This window comes from Heterocephalus glaber, unplaced genomic scaffold, assembly GCF_053883595.1.
Source record: "Heterocephalus glaber isolate CG9 unplaced genomic scaffold, H.glaber_assembly_v1.0 deba00000818, whole genome shotgun sequence".
Taxonomy (NCBI): Eukaryota; Metazoa; Chordata; class Mammalia; order Rodentia; family Bathyergidae; genus Heterocephalus; species Heterocephalus glaber.
In genome coordinates, this window is record NW_028258164.1 from 1012150 (window position 1) to 1030722 (window position 18573).

At 36.3% G+C, this 18573-nt stretch overlaps 1 protein-coding gene across 6 annotated transcripts in view; it reads right to left on the reverse strand.

Moving 5' to 3' along the window:
- Ttk (TTK protein kinase) overlaps positions 1–18573 on the reverse strand; it is a 53097-nt gene that overhangs the window by 27688 nt on the left and 6836 nt on the right. For all 6 annotated transcript variants that reach the window (XM_021243763.2, XM_021243761.2, XM_021243762.2 and 3 more), the window contains exons 3-11: positions 18117–18339; positions 17673–17779; positions 9447–9590; positions 8873–8987; positions 8640–8712; positions 8454–8548; positions 6453–6540; positions 5056–5176; positions 58–206 (exon numbers count right to left, since the gene is read on the reverse strand). In XM_021243763.2, coding sequence (XP_021099422.1) covers positions 58–206; positions 5056–5176; positions 6453–6540; positions 8454–8548; positions 8640–8712; positions 8873–8987; positions 9447–9590; positions 17673–17779; positions 18117–18339 — 1115 coding nt within the window. The remainder of the gene's footprint in view (positions 1–57; positions 207–5055; positions 5177–6452; positions 6541–8453; positions 8549–8639; positions 8713–8872; positions 8988–9446; positions 9591–17672; positions 17780–18116; positions 18340–18573) is intronic.

Here is an 18573-nt window from a genome sequence, read left to right on the forward strand (position 1 = left end):
AAGAGAAATGTATTATGAATAACTGCAATATCGTACTTAAAGGAAAAAGAAAATTACCTCTGTATCAACCTTTGGGGTTATGTCTGCAATATGCCACTGATTTGAAAGTACAGCAGGATTCTGGTTCACACATTCTGACTTTCTCTTAGATTGCCATTGTTTCTGGGTACTTTCTGGAACCTTTGGTTCTTGAGGCTCCTTGGTTTCTGAAATTACATTTGTTGTTGTCATTAAAAAGCAAGAATACTGGGTAATAACAAAGGCGGGGCACGATGAGACCTACATGTGATCCCTGACACAAACTGAGATGGGAAAACCACTGGAACTCATGGATTCAAGGCCAGCCTGGACATCATACCAAGATTCCGTATCAAATAAAAACAAAAACAAACTAAGCCTAAATAATAAAACATGTTATAAACCACACAGTGTAATAACTATTGCTATTCTTTTATTATTTGATTATCAATTTTTTCATAAATTTAAAACAACACAAATAAACACAAATAGGTGGGCATGTAATTCCAGTTACTCAGGAGTCTGATGCAGGGTAATTTAGTAACGTCTGTCTCAAAAATAAAAAGAAAGAAAAGGCTGCGGATAGCATTATAGTTCCTAGTACTGCAAAATAAAATGCAACAAACAAAAAGAAAACCCACAAAACAAAAAACCACATAAAATAAAACCTAAAAGCTTTAAGCCAGCTATTGACAGTTTGCTTCTACTAAAGAAATTTTACAAAGCATTTTCTTATAGGTTCAATTAGATTTCAATTGTTTCTATTTTTTAAAAAGTAGAAACTGGCTGGGGATTTGCTCAGTGGTTTCGCCGCCTGCTGTGCAAGCGCAAGGACCTGAGTTCGATCCCCGGTACCAAAAAAAAAAAAGGATTAAAAAGTAGAAACTGATACATAGATTCTCATATTTATATGGAAACTCAAAAGGCCTAGAATAGCCAAAATATATATATATATTTTTTTGGTACCGGGGATTGAACTCGGGTCCTTGCACTTGCACAGCAGGTAGCCAAACCACTGAGCTAAATCCCCGGTTAGCCAAAATATTTTTAAAGAATAAAGCTGGATGATTTACACTAACAGGCACCAAGACTTAACTGCAGTAGTGAAGACATTATTGACATAAAGACAAAATTTACTATGGAACAAAGAATCCAAACACAGACACCTACACAGAATCACCTTATCTACAAAAATTCAGAAAGATGATCTTTTCAATAAATGCTACTGGGATATAGATATACACTTGAGGAAAAAAATAAATCTTGACCCTGGATCTTCCACATACATAAATATGAAATTCAAGTAAAACAAATCTAAATGTGAAAAATAAAATATAAATCTGAAAAAATATGAAAATATATTTATGACCTTGGAGCACAGAAAGATTTGTTTAAAACCACAGAAAGTTGGGCAGAGGATTTAGCTCAGTAGCACTGCGACTGCCTTGCATGTGCAAGGTCCTGGGTTCAATCCCTGATATCAAATGAAAAAAACAAACACAAGAAGTACTCACCACATACACAAAGGCTGATCAAATAAAATACATTAAAATAAGAATTTATCATCAGAAGTCTTCACCCCAAAATGGGAAGTCACTTGGTTTTTTTTTGAAACAGGGTCTCACTACGTAGTTCAGACTGGCTGTGAACTCACTATGTGGCCTAGGCTGGCCTGGAACTTGCAGTGATCCTCCTGCCTCAGCCTCTCCCAGTCCTGGGATTATAGGCGTGTGCCACCACACCTGGCAGGAAGTTGGGTTTTTTTAATTAAGTTTATTGGTACATTTTAGGTATACATTATGATCACATTCATCATTAGGTATTTGCACCTATACATGGTGTATCTTGGTTCTTGTTTTTTCCCAGTTCCTCTTCCCTCCTTTCTATCCCTCCACCCCTCCTTATTTGGAAAAAACTTTGTTTCCATTTTTTTCTTCTTTTCTCATCATTTTTTCTTTCCCTTCTTTCCTTCCTCCTACTCCCCCCCACCAACTTCCCCTTCCTCTTTGGACCTTTTCTTCCAATTTCACATTATCTATCATACATTTTGGTTCTCATTTACACGTTCAGTTTCTCACAACAGAGAAACTATTCGGTATTTACACATGTGTGTCCTATTTATTTTACTTAAGAGTCTGGCCTCAATGTGCATCCATTTAGCTATAAATGTCTCTAGCTTATCATTCTTTATGCCTGAATAGTACTGCATTTTATAAAAAACCGTATCGTCTTCATCTAGTCACCAGTTGATGGGCATTTGAGCTGTTTCCAAGATTTTGCTATTATAAACTGTCCCACTATGAACATGGATGCACATATATCACTGTTGTATGATGCTTTAAATTCCTTTGGAAGTTACTTGTAATACATATATCCAAAAGAGATTTCTATAAGTCATATAAATACCTCTTAAAAAAAAAAATCAATGAGGGCTGGAGGTATCCCTCAGTGGAAGAATGTGTGCTCAGGTTGCCCAAGGCCCTGGGTTCCTCCCCAGCAACACACACACACACACACACACACGCATGCCAATGAGAATAAAAAAGAAAACCCAATAGGAAAAATGAGCAAGATTCGATTGTTTCAAAGAGGATATCCAAATGATGAATAAGATGCTCAATAGCAGTATCTGAATGCCTAAAATTAAAAACTGACAATACAAAGTCAGAAGAAAAATGCTGGCCAAGAGTCCTACAATCACTTTGGGTACTTTGGCACCAGCTATCAAAGCTGAGCTTATGCATACATTCTATTACAGCAATTCCACCATTTGGGTAAACTGGAGCATATTCATACAATGAAGTACATGATTAGCCAGGGCGGTGCAGTGGTAGCTCCGCCTCCCACACCCACCACCATCTAGTCAAACACGCCTGTAGGCCAGGCAAGGTGGTACATGCCATTATTCCCAGTACTTTGGGCCTGTGACAAGAGGATCCCAAGTTCTACCCTGGGGAACTTGGCGACCTATTTCAAAGCAAGAAACAAAACAGGGCTACGGATGTAGATCAGCATGAAGGCTCTGAATTCAGTCCCCAGTACCTGGCGGGGGGGAGACACAGGACAGGAGGGCACAACACACTAAACACAACAACAACAAAAAACCCCAAACCCCTGTATCAAGTGTTACTTGCACTTAAATCACTTGGCAAGTGAAACACATCAATTACCACCAATATTTCAACCTAACTAGGCATGTGCGCCTGTGAAGATATGCATTTATTGTTATTAAGGAAACATGTAAATTTTCATATTGAATTACTAAACCTAGGCTCATGATGTTATTTCATAAAATAATTTAGTACGTTAAAATCCACAAAAGGAAGTTTTGTTACTTATCTACACTATATTCTACTGGTCCCCCTAAATTCCTCTTTACTTGGTGTGGACCAGACAAGCCAAAAGGTTGGGCACCCAGACTATATAGCAAGAAATAGCAAGAAATTAGACACTCTGGTAACAAGAACGAGGTCCATAAACAGTGGTGAATGAAAGAAGCAGATACAATAGAACAGACTATTTCATTTTAGGTTGTTAGAAATCAGAAAGGTGATTACACATGGAAGAAGAGAGGTATTGATTGGGAAGGGACTAAGTAGGCTATCGGGGTGCTAGAAATGTTGTTTCTCGATTAGAGGATCAGTTACAAATGTGGATTCATTTGTGATATTGCACTGGGCTGTACTAGTGATTTGGGTGATTTTCTATTTTACTACAGATTGAATTATATTTGGTAGTGGGGGTGGGGAGAGGAAACGGCACACACCAGTATACTCCACACGTGGGAGGCTGAAACAGAAGGATCAAAAGTTTGAGCCTAGCCTTGGCAACCGCAAGACATTGGCTCTGGGTTTAATTCCCAAGGCTAAAAAAAAAAAAAAAGAAAGAAAGAACTAAGGAAGTAAATAATAAAGTACAGTATATTGCACTCAATAAATATTGAAAAATATTAAATTGGTGTCAAACAAGTAGCATTAATAAGCACACATGATAAATAACTCACATCAATTTTAATAGCTATCAAAAAATATAAAATATGAATTCCACTAAATATTAGGAATAGGAATTTGATCTAATCAAAATAATGGTTTAAGAAAAGACTATTACAGTGTGACAAACAGCCCTATTTGCTTGCAACTGAGGCTTTCCCAGGACATTGGACTTGGAGGATTAAACGCAGGAAAGTATAAGTCAAATGATAAGGCAAGACTTGCCTTGTCCCAAAGTTCCTTCTCAGCCTTATTTTGACAACTTGAGCCTGGACATAAGCATTCTATCAATAATCTTGTGTAAAAAAAAAAAAAAAAAATCTTAAATAGTATCTTGCAAGCTAAAAAAAAAAAAAAAATTAAGATGGACATTCAAAATTTACCTAGCCTTACTTCCAACTTCTAAACTACTTGTGTTAGTTTTCAGCATGACTAGACAGTCTGTTGTTCCTAAAATGTTTTATTCCTTTGCCTAAGCTATTCCCTCCAAAATTATTACTGTGATTTCCCCATTTAAATCCTAACCTTCAAATTTCTTCTCCACAAACTACTTCCTTATTTTCCCCAAACTAAATTAGTTTCTTACTTTTCTGATTTCATTTATGAGGCTCCCATAACAATCTCTATATTCCACCCAGCATTATATTTATATACCTCCATTTATCTCCCCTAATTGAATTACAACCTCATTGGAACATTGTCTCATTCATTTATATATCCTAGAACATTTATTATAGTACCCACGTAGAGGAAAATCATGTCTAATAAAAGATGAGACAGAGTGCTATCATATAAACAGCTTCTGTCAAGTCAACAGTGAAAAATAATTTAGTTCTACTGTATTTCCCCCCTTTCTTCTTTTTATGCATCTTCTAGGCTAACAAACTCCCTTTGCTACAAGAATCAGTATTTTACATACCCTCTATATGCTTCTGCTGAAACACAAGACAAAGGAAGATTGCCTCATATCACGATTCTTAGCTATTTTCCCAAACTATGAAGTGGTCTTCCTACCTGAAGAAACAAGTATTGATTCTGTCAGTCTCACCTTCTAATTTAGTTAGAAGATTTGATTCAGCTTTATTCTTCAGAGTTACTGAATCGGTATTAAGTTCAAAACTCTTTTCATCTGATACCAGAGATTCCTTCGAATGGATATTCTGAACAGACTGCATAAAAAAAAAAGATATGAAAAAATAAAGTCCTATTAACAGTAGTAGTGCTCTTCTTCAACATATTAAAGTCTCATCTGTGTCAAGATTGCTAGCACACTTATGTATTATACTTACACGTAGATTCAAACTCCTAGAAATATTAACAGCCTGAATTATTATTTAGAAAACTGGGAAGGGCCTTGACCATAAATTTGTCCAATTTGCTTTCAATGGACATATTATTCAATTGCTAAAATACATTTCCCTTAAAGAGATAAAGTTAGAAAGTTTGAATCCAACACAGAACGAGCCTCACAACAGATGAAATTTAACTATTTTGCTAATGATTGTATTTTATCTCTAAAAATAACAGCATTCATAAAAATTAACATTTGTAACCCCAAGACAGTAATTATTCTTTTGTTTTTTTAAGAGTCTCCCTATGTAGCTCAGGCTGGTCTTGAACTCATGACCATCCTCTCAAATGCTGGGATTACAGGTATGCTCCACCACACCCACCTAGACAGTAATTATTCTAAATCTAGAGAGGAAACTTTTTGCCACAAATAAGCACTATTCTCTAAAAGAGCCAGGATTAGAAAAACTTAATATTTTGAATCTAAGACCTTGGAAGCATGATGTACTACATGATTATAAATTTGAAAATACATATATCATGATGGCAGAGGTTTAGGTCAAGTATCATAATAGTAACAAACCTTACAGCAATCACAGAGCACCAAGAACTAAAGTTACCACCTGTCTTTGAAGTTCTCACAGTTTCTCTGCTTTATCAGGTCAGGTTTGGTTACTTATCCCCTCAACTCTGCACTAATATTTTTCTTTTTTTTCTTTTTTTTTGGTACCGGGGATCAAACTTGGGACCTTGTGCTTGCGAGGCAGGTGCTGGAACCACTGAGCTAAATCCCCGGCCCTCTGCTCTTTTCTTAATGTCTTATCAAAATCATATGATTAAACATTATCAAGAAAAAGAACCTAGGGTAACAGCTCCCCCCAGCTATTCCCACATCCAGGGCAACTAATCTGCTTAAACCTATGCCTAGTAAATGTTAATCCATGGTTCTCCCAAGAGATAGCTGGCCCTTGTTCTACACCTTCATCTTTGAGAAGCATCATCCACGACTTTCGTTCCACTTCCCGTTGGTGGTCCTGTATCTCATCTCAGGGCCACCTGCAGATAGGTAAGCCTCGGGCCCTTTCCCCAGAAAAAGCTACATGAATCCAAGATCAGGAATACTTATTTTATATAAATATTGAAATATTGAAATACCTTTAAATTTCTCACTTCACAAGAATTATTTCCATTTGGTTTAGATGTGGGCATAATCACATCTCGACATTCTGATCCAGAGATCTGCCTGTTACCCATGAAACAAAATAATTTTAATGTTTAATTTGAAATTAATCTTTGAAGTGTATCTTTTTTTCATTTTAAAGTTGGCTTTTTAACAACAGATGTATTTTTAAATTGGAAGAATCACTCAAGCCATTTTTAAAACTGGTATGATTCTAATACAAAAGTGACTAAGCTAGAAAATTAGGCACTGGCCAATGACAAAAGCAATAAGGAGATACCTATCAATGTCTTCGTTACCCAGTAGTTAACAGCTACAGTTACAGTAAGAATGTAGCACAGTGTAAATATGTAGGTGAAACTACACTTCAGCTTACAAATAGCTTAAGAAGCAGAGAATAGGGAACTCTTTTGTGGGCCTCCATACACCTAGCTCAAGGCTATCCTAACAGGTAGGAAGAATACAGTTGGAGTTTTGGGGCATTTTTGTTGTTTTGAACTTATTGTTTTGGAGTGAGAGAAAGTCTGTTTCACATTTCATTTATACTGGTATTTGAAATGCAGGACCAAAATGAAATGATAAAATCATGGAGTTTTCCCAGCACAGTGGTCCATACCTATAATCCCAGCACTCTGGGAGGCCTAGGCAGGAGGATCACAAGTTTGAGCCCAGCTTGTACAACTTAGAGACTTAGCAAGATCTTATCTGAAAACAAATTTTTTTTTTTTAAAAAAGGGCTGTGGATGTAGCTCAGTGCAACAGCCCTGGGTTCAATCCCCAGTAGCACAAAAAGGGGGTGGTACTTAATCAAACTGCCCTTTTAATACCAATATTTCTTTTTATTTTTTTGGTACTGGGGATTGAACTTGGGTCCTTGCGCTTGCGCAGCAGGCGGCAAAACCACTGAGCTAAATCCCCGGCCCTTAATACCAATATTTAGTTAAGGCCTAAATGTAAAAGGACTTTAATTACTGAAGACACCAAGTAAAAACAATCAGTTGTATTTTTCTCAAGTTTATTTGCAAAACAATTCTTTGGAATACAAAAGGATTTTTCCAATATAAATAATATTATACATGGTGGTTAGAGTGAAGAATAAACCAGAGATTCGATCCCCGGTACCAAAAAAAAAAGAATAAACCAGAAAAGCTCTTCTTTAGTTGAACTAGACTACTATATTCCCAATTCTTATAAGGGAATAAGCATCCAAATTAATAGAAGGGGAACATACTGATGTGATGAACAATATTTCACTACCTACGTTGTCCCATTTTTCTTGAGACAGGGTCTCGCTATGCTGCCCAGGCTGGCCCTGAATCCTGGGGCTCAACAGATCCTTCTGGTTCAGCCTCCACAGCAGCTGGAACTAAAGGGATGTACCATCTCACCCAGTCATGAATTAACTTATTCTCTTTATTTTCTCAGTGCAGAGATTGAACCCCAGACCTCATGCATATTAAGTAACAAAGCTGAACCTCCTGCTGCTATCCCATTTCTTGAAGCTATCAACTCTGAAGCAAGGATGAACTTATCATCTTTCCCACCAAGAGCGAGGTGGACAAAACACTGTCCCACAGATCATCTGATTTCCCTGACACAGACCCTCAAATGCACTAGGAAGAGAATCTTACCAGAGAGGTTACCATGAGTAACAATCTCCAAGGCGAGGAGTTTTAACTGTAGGGATGTTGCATCCCTTTAACCTTCATGTTCACTTAATCTTTTTCTAACATGTTTTCCTAATTCTTTCTTAGTTCCTTTCGTGAGTATTTTCATTGAGGGAAAATAGCAAAAAAGATCATTTTCTCTACTCATTTATTTTCCTAGAGAAAGCATTTAGAAGCTCAGTAACTTCTAGTAATAATATCTAGTGATAATTAGTAATTAATAATAATTACTGTAACTTGGTAAAAGATTTAAGACCATTCTTCCATCAATCTTTAAATACAAATTAAAAAGTTAAAACTCAAACATACCTTTTTGCAAAACTTGGCATAACTGATCCATCTGTCTTCACTTGATAAACTGGGCTATTTAGAAGGTTTACTGGGACTCTTCCAAATGGGCAAGACTAAAAATATTTTGAAAGATTTAAGTAACCAACTGAGAAAAAAAGTCTTCACTACTATTACCTTAATCAAAATAGAGTGAGAACAACTTACCCGTTTAGTTTTGTTAGTTTGTTTCAAGGGATTTCGATGACCTACTTCTGCATCTTGTGGGGGAATACTGTCTCTAAAAGGAAAGAAAATACCTCCAATTTTCCAAAGAGTAATATTAAAATGTATTTCCATTTTACTCCTAAGCATTGTAACTATACTTACATGAATATACATCTACGTGTGTCTAGTTATGTAAATGATGAGCAGGTAAGGGAATGATTCAATTTTCTTACCCATACAAAAACCTGGTTTTAGTGGCCGGCCCTCTGGAATCACAACTGATGCTTCTATTCTGTAAAGGTCCAAGTGAACTGGAGAATGATTCTTGGGAAGTCAATCCTGTAGATGCTGTAAAAATTTAAAAACCATGATTAAATTTGTAAAGACATAAGGGATACACACAAAAATAATCCTATAAATAAGAATACCCGCAAAGTCAATTTAAAATAAATATTTGCCCACAGGTAAGGTGTGTAAACATGACATGTTAATAAAATAATTCAAAGCACTGTAACTCTTCAAATTGTCTTTAAATGTATAACTGTCTTTCCTGAGCAAAAGTACATTCTCTATTTCTAAAAGCAAAAAGCCATTCTCCTGCTTATTTGATTAGGGAAAAAAAAGATAAATTTCAACAAGGTTGTAAAGACCATTTTACTTCTAAAAAATCTTACCTCCTTTATATTTATAATTTAATGTTAAGATTTTGACCATTCTACATAAATGGAATTTTTCTTTGATATTATCCTGAACCCTTGTTTGCAGTATTACCCACCACAGAAAGTATTAGCACACATTAATAGTTACCTGATAAACTTTTCTTTTCCTCCTCTGAAAGCAGCTGCTTTTTTTGGAGGCTTAAATTATGCAAGGCAATTTCCAGCATTTCTAGTGGTACTGCTCCACAATCTACAGCTTTATGGAGAAGCTGTTTGCTTTTTTTGAAATTACCTAACAAATAGAAAATAATTATCATTTTATGCAGCACTCACCTTCAACCTCAGTCATCAGGACCTAAGAAAAAATTTAAAAGACTAAAGCAAAAATATTTCTCAAAGATTTATGCACTTTATCCCACAGACAACTCTCTCCATTCTCTTGCATATAATCAATTCTGATAACAATTCATGTCAAAATAGTTTTGTTGTATAATACAGAATTGACATGAGATTAGTTATAGTTTAATGAAGCGAAACAAAAGAAGCAAAGGTCAAAGGTAGCAGTGAGAAACAAGGGGGAATTCTAGATGTTAAAGTGTCCTGAGAGCAACAGTCTTTACGACACACTCTTAAGAAGCATCTCTCACAGTACCATCTCGTCAAGAATAGGTTGGCATTTTTCATCAAAAAGATTTTTATAAAACAGAAAAATTAAAATCATGATAAAGATTAAACTTTAGCTATCAGACTTACACTATTCTCAAAATTTAAAAAAAAGATATAGAGATAATTAACTTTCTGACTACAGATAATCGAACAAATTTCTTTCAAACCCAAACATCACTAGTATGTGACATAAATATTAAATATATAATTTATGTCATATACCTTATTGAAGGAATGTGCTATGAACAGTCCTGGGAGCTGCTGAGCTGTGATGCTATGTGCTTAGTATTTAAAGATGATAAAGAGATGCCCTCTAATCGCTGACAGTTTACAAATTTTTAAAGAATGTGAACATATTTGACAGTGGTTAAATCCACACATGTGTTGAGAGTAGAGGGAAAATTTCATGTAACTGTTTTAGGACAACAAAAGAAAAGACTTAATTTGAGAGAATATTAAATAGACCCCTTTGAAAATCTGCTAAAAACTCTAGAATGTCCTCTATTTCTACACACACACACACACACACACACACACACACACACACACACACACACACACACACCCCAAACGTGCATGGGATTTCAGGGACACTGTATATTTCCTGACAGCCTATCAACCCTGCTCAAAATAATCACACTTTTGACCTTAAGGATACTATTACATTTTAGCGCTATGAATTTTCTTTTTATAGACAACTCAATTTAAGATTTTCAATATTTTTTAAAGATGTAAAATTTGTAGGTGCTGCTGAGAAGACAGAATATGCAAAAAAAAGTTTAAATGGAATGGAGAAATAGTCTTAAAGCCTTGCCCAAAAATATTCTAACAAGCAAGAATGAGGAATCAATTTTTGTAGGTAGGAATGAGATGATTTTATAAAAAGTAATTTGACAGTGCACAGGATAGACTAGAGAAGATTCAGATTACTAGGACTCAGAAATCAATTATACAGGTAAAAGTTCAGGGTTTTCAAATCACTGCCGAGTTGTACAATTTCCCCCAATTTCAGTCCTAAAGAATTCTCTCTAGTGAACCTGACCAACTTTAAGTACCGCCATGATTCTGTAAATAGGGATGTGTTTACCACAGGCTGGTAAATGAGATCCAAATTGTAGCACAAACAAGGTAGAGGGAAAATAGGAAGACTTGGCCAGAGAGTAGGCTGAAGCTATACTCAAAGACATCAGAAAATGAAAAAAAGACAAAGAAATTGCTAGGCTAAAAATATCTGAGGAAGACAGATATCTTGGCCTTACTAAAAGGCCCAGACTATGAAAACCATATTCAAGAACCAAAGTTTTTATAGCAGTTTTATTTTTTAAAGAACTACAATTAAATTTTAAATCTATATCTTTAATATATATTTGGTGTTATGAAACAATAGCTTAAGAAAATCTTAATGTACATATCTTATGTCCTTCATTGTACAAATCTCAGTAAAGAAGTTACTTTCCATTATATGTCCCCTGAACCTAACAGCACAAATAATGTTCATTTCTGTAGATTATTCTTTATACATAGATGAGCTGAAGAATCCCACCTGGACCAAAACAGCGTAGGTGCTCCCCTCCTAGCCAGGGCCCCACCCAGACACCAGCAGCTTGGGCCTACCTAGAAAACAGCTACACAGGCACAAAGGTAACAGCCAGAGGCCTGCCCAGACACCATCCGTAAGTACACAGTTCTCATCGAGAAACCAGCATGAACCACAGGGAACAGCACAGTGGAGGGGTGGTGGGGGAGAGGTCCCAGTCAGGGACCTGCCCAGACACCAGCAACTTGGGCCCAAAGGCCCCAGCCAAAGGTTTGCCTGGAAAACAGCTGCTTGGCTGGGTAAACAACAGCCAGAGGCCTGCCCATATACCATTAGTAAGTGCAAGCAGACCCCAGCCAGAAGCCTGCTCAGACACCAGTGACTCCAGTGGACAGTCCCCAGTCAAAGGCCCACCCAGACAACAGGTACACAACGGAGCAGGCCCGAGCCAGAGGCATGCCCAGATACCATCCCAAGTGTACACAGGCCCCAGCCAGAACCCCACCAGGAAAACAGGGCAGAGCAGAGGTCCACAAGACCACCATTCCAAACCCAGGAATTGGCCCAGTGGTGATCAACAGAGAGAAGGCCTCTTGGAGGCTTACGGAGAATTAAAGACCACTAGGTGAGCAAAACGTAGCTTCAATAAGGGCACAGCAAGCTACATCTGTTGAAATAAAAAGACATGGAACAAGTAACAAAACCAGACTTCCTGATCACCTAAGGCAACCCCAAAGGGCAACGTGATGGAACAATCTGATACTCAACCACCTGGACTCCCTGAACTGGCAATGAAAGGGGATCTGGAAAAAATGAAATCAGAAATAATTTCTCAGACAAAAACAGAGATTGTATCCATAGTGCAAGACATGATTAATAACTCTAGGGCAGACACAGATAAAAAAATAGAAGAGCTGAGGAACATGATGGAATCCCAGCATAGGAAACAAACAGAATCCATAAAACAGATTCAAACAGATATCCAGGAGATTAAAAACTCCATTGAAAGTATTCGCAGAAGAATGACCCAATGTGAAGACAAAACATCAGATATAGAACACAGGACTGCAATTAGCAACCAAGAAAAGAAAAATTTCTTAAAAATAGTAAGGGACCACAAGAAATCAATCCAGCAGCTGCGAGATGATGCAAAGAATAACATAAGGCTGATCGGAGTCAATGAAGAAACAGGAGAGTGTACAAATGACATTAAAAAAACCAAAAACTATTCAACTGTTCATAGAAGTAATGGCAGAAAAGTTCCCAGGCAGGAGAAAAGAATTTCACATATAGATAAGTAAGCGAGGCATATAAGACTCCAACTAGCCATGATCAAAAAAAAAAACCAAACTACACCTAGGCGGCATATAATAGTTAAGATTCCAGAAACCCAACAGAAGAACAAAATTGTACAAGCAGTTAGAGAAAAGAAACAAATCACATACAAAGGAAAGCCCATCAGAATCACAGAAGACTTCTCAACACAAACCTTCAAGTCAAGAGCCTGGAGTGAAGTATGTCAAGCCTTAAAAAAAAACAACCTATAACCCAAACTGATGTCCCCTGCAAAACTATCTTTGAAAATTGATGGAGAAATAAGATACGTTCATGACAAAGAGCACCTTAGGAACTTCATAAATACCAAACCAGCACTCCAAAAAATTTTAAGCAATATCCTAGGAAAACACAATGAGGATCACAACCCCAGGGAGCACAGCAGAATGAATCCATCAAGCAAGACAAAAAATTAAATGCAAAGGGGGTGAATCCAACAACAAGAAAAGGTCATGACAAAGATAAGTCAATACACATCAGTTATAACCATTTGTTAATGGTCAAAATTCACCAATCAAAAGAAGTAGACTGGCAGAGTAGATCAGGAAGCAAGATCTAACAATATGCTATATATAAGAAGCACACTTGGGCTGGGATTTAGCTCAGTGGTTTCGTTGCCTGCTGTGCAAGCACAAGGACCCAAGTTCGATCCCCAGTACCAAAAAAAAAAAGAAACAACAACAACAACAACAAAAAAAACAAAGACACACTCTTAAATCAAAAAAGAAACTCATAGACTGAAAGTTAAAGGGTGGAAAACAATACTCCATGTGACAGGAACCCGAAAAAAAGCAGCAGTAGCTATCTTCTTTGCAGATCAAGTGGATTTCAAACCAACACTGATTAAGAGACACAAAGAAAGACATTACATCCGTGTAAAGAGAACAATCCAAGAGCAAGAGATGACAATCATAAATATATATACACCAAGTACTAGTGCACCCAACTGTATAAAACAAATACTAATGGACATGAAAAATCAAATAAGCACTAATACAATAGTAGTGGGGGACCTCAGTACCCCACTGTCACAAATAGATAGATCAACCACAAAAAATGAACAATAAAACATTAAAACTCAATCAAACTCTTGAACAAATGGACTTAACAGATGTTTACAAAGTGTTCCACCTCACAGAATCAGAATACAAATTCATTTCGGCTGCACACGGGTTGTTCTCCAGAACATGTTCTCACAGAACATGTTTAAGTAAGTGGAAAGGAACTGAAGTTATCCCGTGTATATTATCAAACCATAGTGCAATGAAAATGAAGATCAATACCAAAAGAAACCTCAGTACTTTCATAAACACACAGAAAGTAAACAACACACTTTTAAATAACCAATGGGTCACACAGGAAGTTAAAGAAGAAATCAGTTCCTAAAATTAAATGAAAATGCTAATACAACATATCAGAATCTATGGGACAATGAAAGCAGTATTACAAGGAAAATTCATAGCAGGTAATACTCATATCAGGAAAACAGAGCAAGCTCAAATAAACAACCTAATGCTGAACCTCAGGCTTCTAGAAAAAGAAGAGCAGGACAAACACAAAGCTCATACAAGGGTGGAAATTATAAAAAATCAGAGCAGAATTCAGTGCAATTGAGACTAAAAGAATGACACCAAAAAAATCAATGAAGCAAAGAGTTGGTTCTTTAAAAGAATAAACAAAATTGACAAACCCTTTGCCAACCTTATCAAAAAAAAGGAAAGAAAGGACCCAAATCCATGTAATTAGGAATGAAAAGGGTGAAATTACAATGGACCCAGCAGAAATCCAGAGGATCATCAATACCTACTTTCAGAACCTATACACTAATAAGATAGAAAACACAGAAGAAATGGACAAATTCCTAGATATGTATGAATTACCAAAGTTGAACAATGAAGACCTAAAAATTCTAAACAACCCAGTATCAATCAATGAAATTGAAAACATAATTAAAAACTTACCAATGAAGAAAAGCTCAGGTCCTGATAGCTTCACTGCTGAATTCTACAAGACATTTAGAGAACTACTGCCACTACCTGTTTAAACTCTTCAATGAAATTGAAAGGGAAGCAATACTCCTGAATTCATTCCTGGAAGCAAGTATCACCTTGATCCCCAAAGCAGAGAAAGACACAACCAAAAAAGAGAACCATAGGTCAATCTCACTAATGAACACAGATACAAAAATCCTCAATAAGATATTGGCAAACAGAATGCAGAAGATCATCAAGAAGATCATATGCCCTGATCCAGTTGGATTCATCCCAGGGATGCAGGAAATGTTCAATATACACAAATCAATAAATGTAATACACTATATCAATAGAGCCAAGGACAAAAACCATATAATCATCTCAATAAATGCAGAAAAAGCATTTGACAAAATCCAACACACATTTATGATAAAAACCATACCGAAAATTGGAACAGACAGTCTCTATCTCAACCTGATAAAAGACATCTATTAAAAACCAAAAGCCAATATCATACTAAATGGACAAAAACTGAAATTGTTCACACTAAAATCAGGAACAAGACAAGGATGTCCACTATCACCACTCCTGTTCAATATAGTTTTGGAAACATTAGCCACAGCAATTAGACAAGAGAAAGAAATAAAAGGAATAAAGATAGTAATGAAGAAGTCAAATTGTCATTATTTGCAGATGACATGATACTCTATATAGAAGACCCCAAGAACTCCACTAAAAGTCTTCTAGACTTAATAACCAAATTCAGTCAAGTAGCTGGTTACAAGGTCAACACACAAAAATCAATAGCTTTCCTCTACACAAATGACAGACTCACTGAGAGAGAAATAGGGCAAATAATTCCTTTCACAATAGCATCCAAAAAACTGAAATACCTAGGAATCAACCTAACAAAAGAAATGAAAGACCTCTTCTCTGAAAACTAAAGCACTCTGAAAAGAGAGATTGAAGAGGATATCAGAAAATGGAAAGACATCTCCCGTTCCTGGGTGGGAAGAATCAACATAGTGGAAATGGCCATACTTCCAAAACTGCTATATAGATTCAATGCAACCCCAACTGAAGTTCCAGCAGTATACTTCATGGATCTTGAGAAGACAATCCAAAAATTCATTTGGAACAAGAGACCCAGAATAGCAAAAGCAATTCTAGACAAGGGATATCACAACTCCCAACTCGAAACTATACACTCGAAGCTACTGTGACAAAAACAGCATGGTACTGGCAAAGAAACAGACCTGAGGACCAGTGGAACAGATTAGAAGATGCAGAAACAACGCCAGACACACTCAGCCACCTCATCCTCAAAGGAGCCAAACACCCTCACTGGAAGAAAGATAGCCTCTTTAATACACAGTATTGGAAAAACTGGATTTCAACCTGTCAAAGATTGAAACTAGTATTATATCTCTCACCATGCACTAAACTAAAATCAAAATGGATTAATGACCTGAATATTAAAAAAGAAACACTAAACCAGCTGAAAGAGAGGTTAGGTAGAACTCTTGAAGACATTGGCCTAGGAAAAGATTTCATGAACAAAACCTCAGTAGCATGTGAACTAGCACAAAGAATCAACTAGTGGGATCTCTTCTCATTGAAAAGCTTCTGCACAGCAAGAGAAACCACCAACAGTGTGAAGAGACAACCCACAATGTGGGAAAAATTTTCACCTGCTGTTCCTCAGACAGAGATCTACTACCTAGAATATATAAAGAACTTTAAAAAAATCAAACCTCCCAAATTTAAAGACCCAATCCAAAAATGGGCATCTGAAATGAACAGACATTTCTCAGACAAAGAAGTAGAACTAGCAAATAAACATATGAAAAAAATGTTCAACATCACTGGTTATTTGAGAGATGAAAATGAATACTGAGATTCCACCTCACCCCAGAAAGCTGCTATCAAGAAATCAACCAATACCAAATGCTGGTGGAGCTGTGGGGAAAAAGAAACCCCTCTTCACTGTTGGTGGGCGTGTAGACAGATATAACCACTGTGGAAATTAGTATGGACATACCTCAAAACCTAGGACTAGAGGTCCCATTTGACCCAGCTATTCCCCTGCTGGGTATCTTCCCAAAAGAATTAAAACAATCATACCAATGTGATATATGTGCACCCATGTTCATAGTGGCACAGTTTGTAATAGCTAAAACTTGGAAACAGCCCAATTGCCCATCAACTGGAGAGACTGGATAAAGAAAATGTGGTTTTTAAATAAAATGGAGTACTACTCAGCCACAAAGAAGGATAAAGTAGGGACATTTATAGCTAAATGGATGCATATTGAGGCCATACTCTTAAATGAAATAAATAGGACACACACATGTAAATACCGAATAGCTTTTCTGGTGTAAGAAACTTAAAGTGTAAATAAGGATCAAAATGTATGATAGATAATGTGAAATAGGAAGAAAAGGTCCAAAGGAGAAGGGAAGTTGGAGGGGTAGGGGAAAGGAAAGAAGAAAAAGGAATAAATGAGAAAAGGAAAAAATGGAAACAAAGGCTTTGTAAATAGGGAAGGGTGGAGAGGTTGAATGGAGGGCAGGGGAATGGGGAAAAAAAACAAGAACCAAGATATAGCATGTAAAGGTACAAATTTCCAGTAATGAATGTCAGCATATTGTATATGTAAAATGTACCAGTAAACTTAATGGAAAAAACAGAGCCAAGATAACAAATATTCTCTGTATTTATGCTTACAAAGCATTCCCTGTATTCTCAACTGATCAAATTCAATGTTTTGCCTTAAATTCCCAAATATATATTTAATATTAACATGTGTTACTATAGGATGTTATCTTTTACTTAAGTATTGCGCATGACATTTTCAGATTACCTTGAGACAGTTCAAATTGTGCGAAAGATATATGTACAAAAGCAAATTTCTTGCAGTTTGCTCTGGCCATTTGAAAGTAGTCACGTGCATCATCTGGCTCTTGAATACTGTAATAAGATTTGGAGCAATTAAAAAAAAAAAAAGACATAGCTTCCTAAATTTGGTAACTCTTCATTGTATTTTCCAAAAGATATAAGCTACTACCTTTTTCTGTGTAAAATTACAAACCTAGTTTTCCTAATCTTTTTAGGTACAGTCTAAAATATGTACTTTTTGGAAACATGTACATAAGAAAGTTTACATTAATTCCTTGGTAATTAAAAGCAAAAATAATTGGTCAAAAAAATATCAATCTGGCAAGATGTTTTCATTTTCCCTCTTTGCAATGTAGTCATATTATCAAATATACAGTTAGGTAAATGCAGTCAAAATGCTAATACTTACGCTTTTAATTCAGCAAATCTCACTTGAATATGGGCAAAACTCTCATTTTGGCCATATTTATCTGGAGGAAGTGCTTCAATTGCTTGACTGTAACGACCAATCAATTTATTTAAAAGAGCATCATTTAGGGGGACACTGTTTTTCTCTAGTTTGAGTAAGAAATTCAACCAGTCCTCTGGGTTATTCGCCATCATCATAATCTGATTAACAATTCCTGAGTTATCTGAATAAGGAAAACAAGATGTATCATAACAGAGGTGGATATAAAACAACGGCAAATTGAATTGTTCCTTCAAATTGACAGATAAGCACTTATCTGTTAGTATCCATTTATACAAACCCATGTAATGCTTTTTTTTTTAATGTAACAATTCACATTTGAAAATTCCCCATCAAGGATTTAATGCATGAAAAATTCAGAAGTACTTTGGTCTGAGCATAACTTTCTTTTTATAAT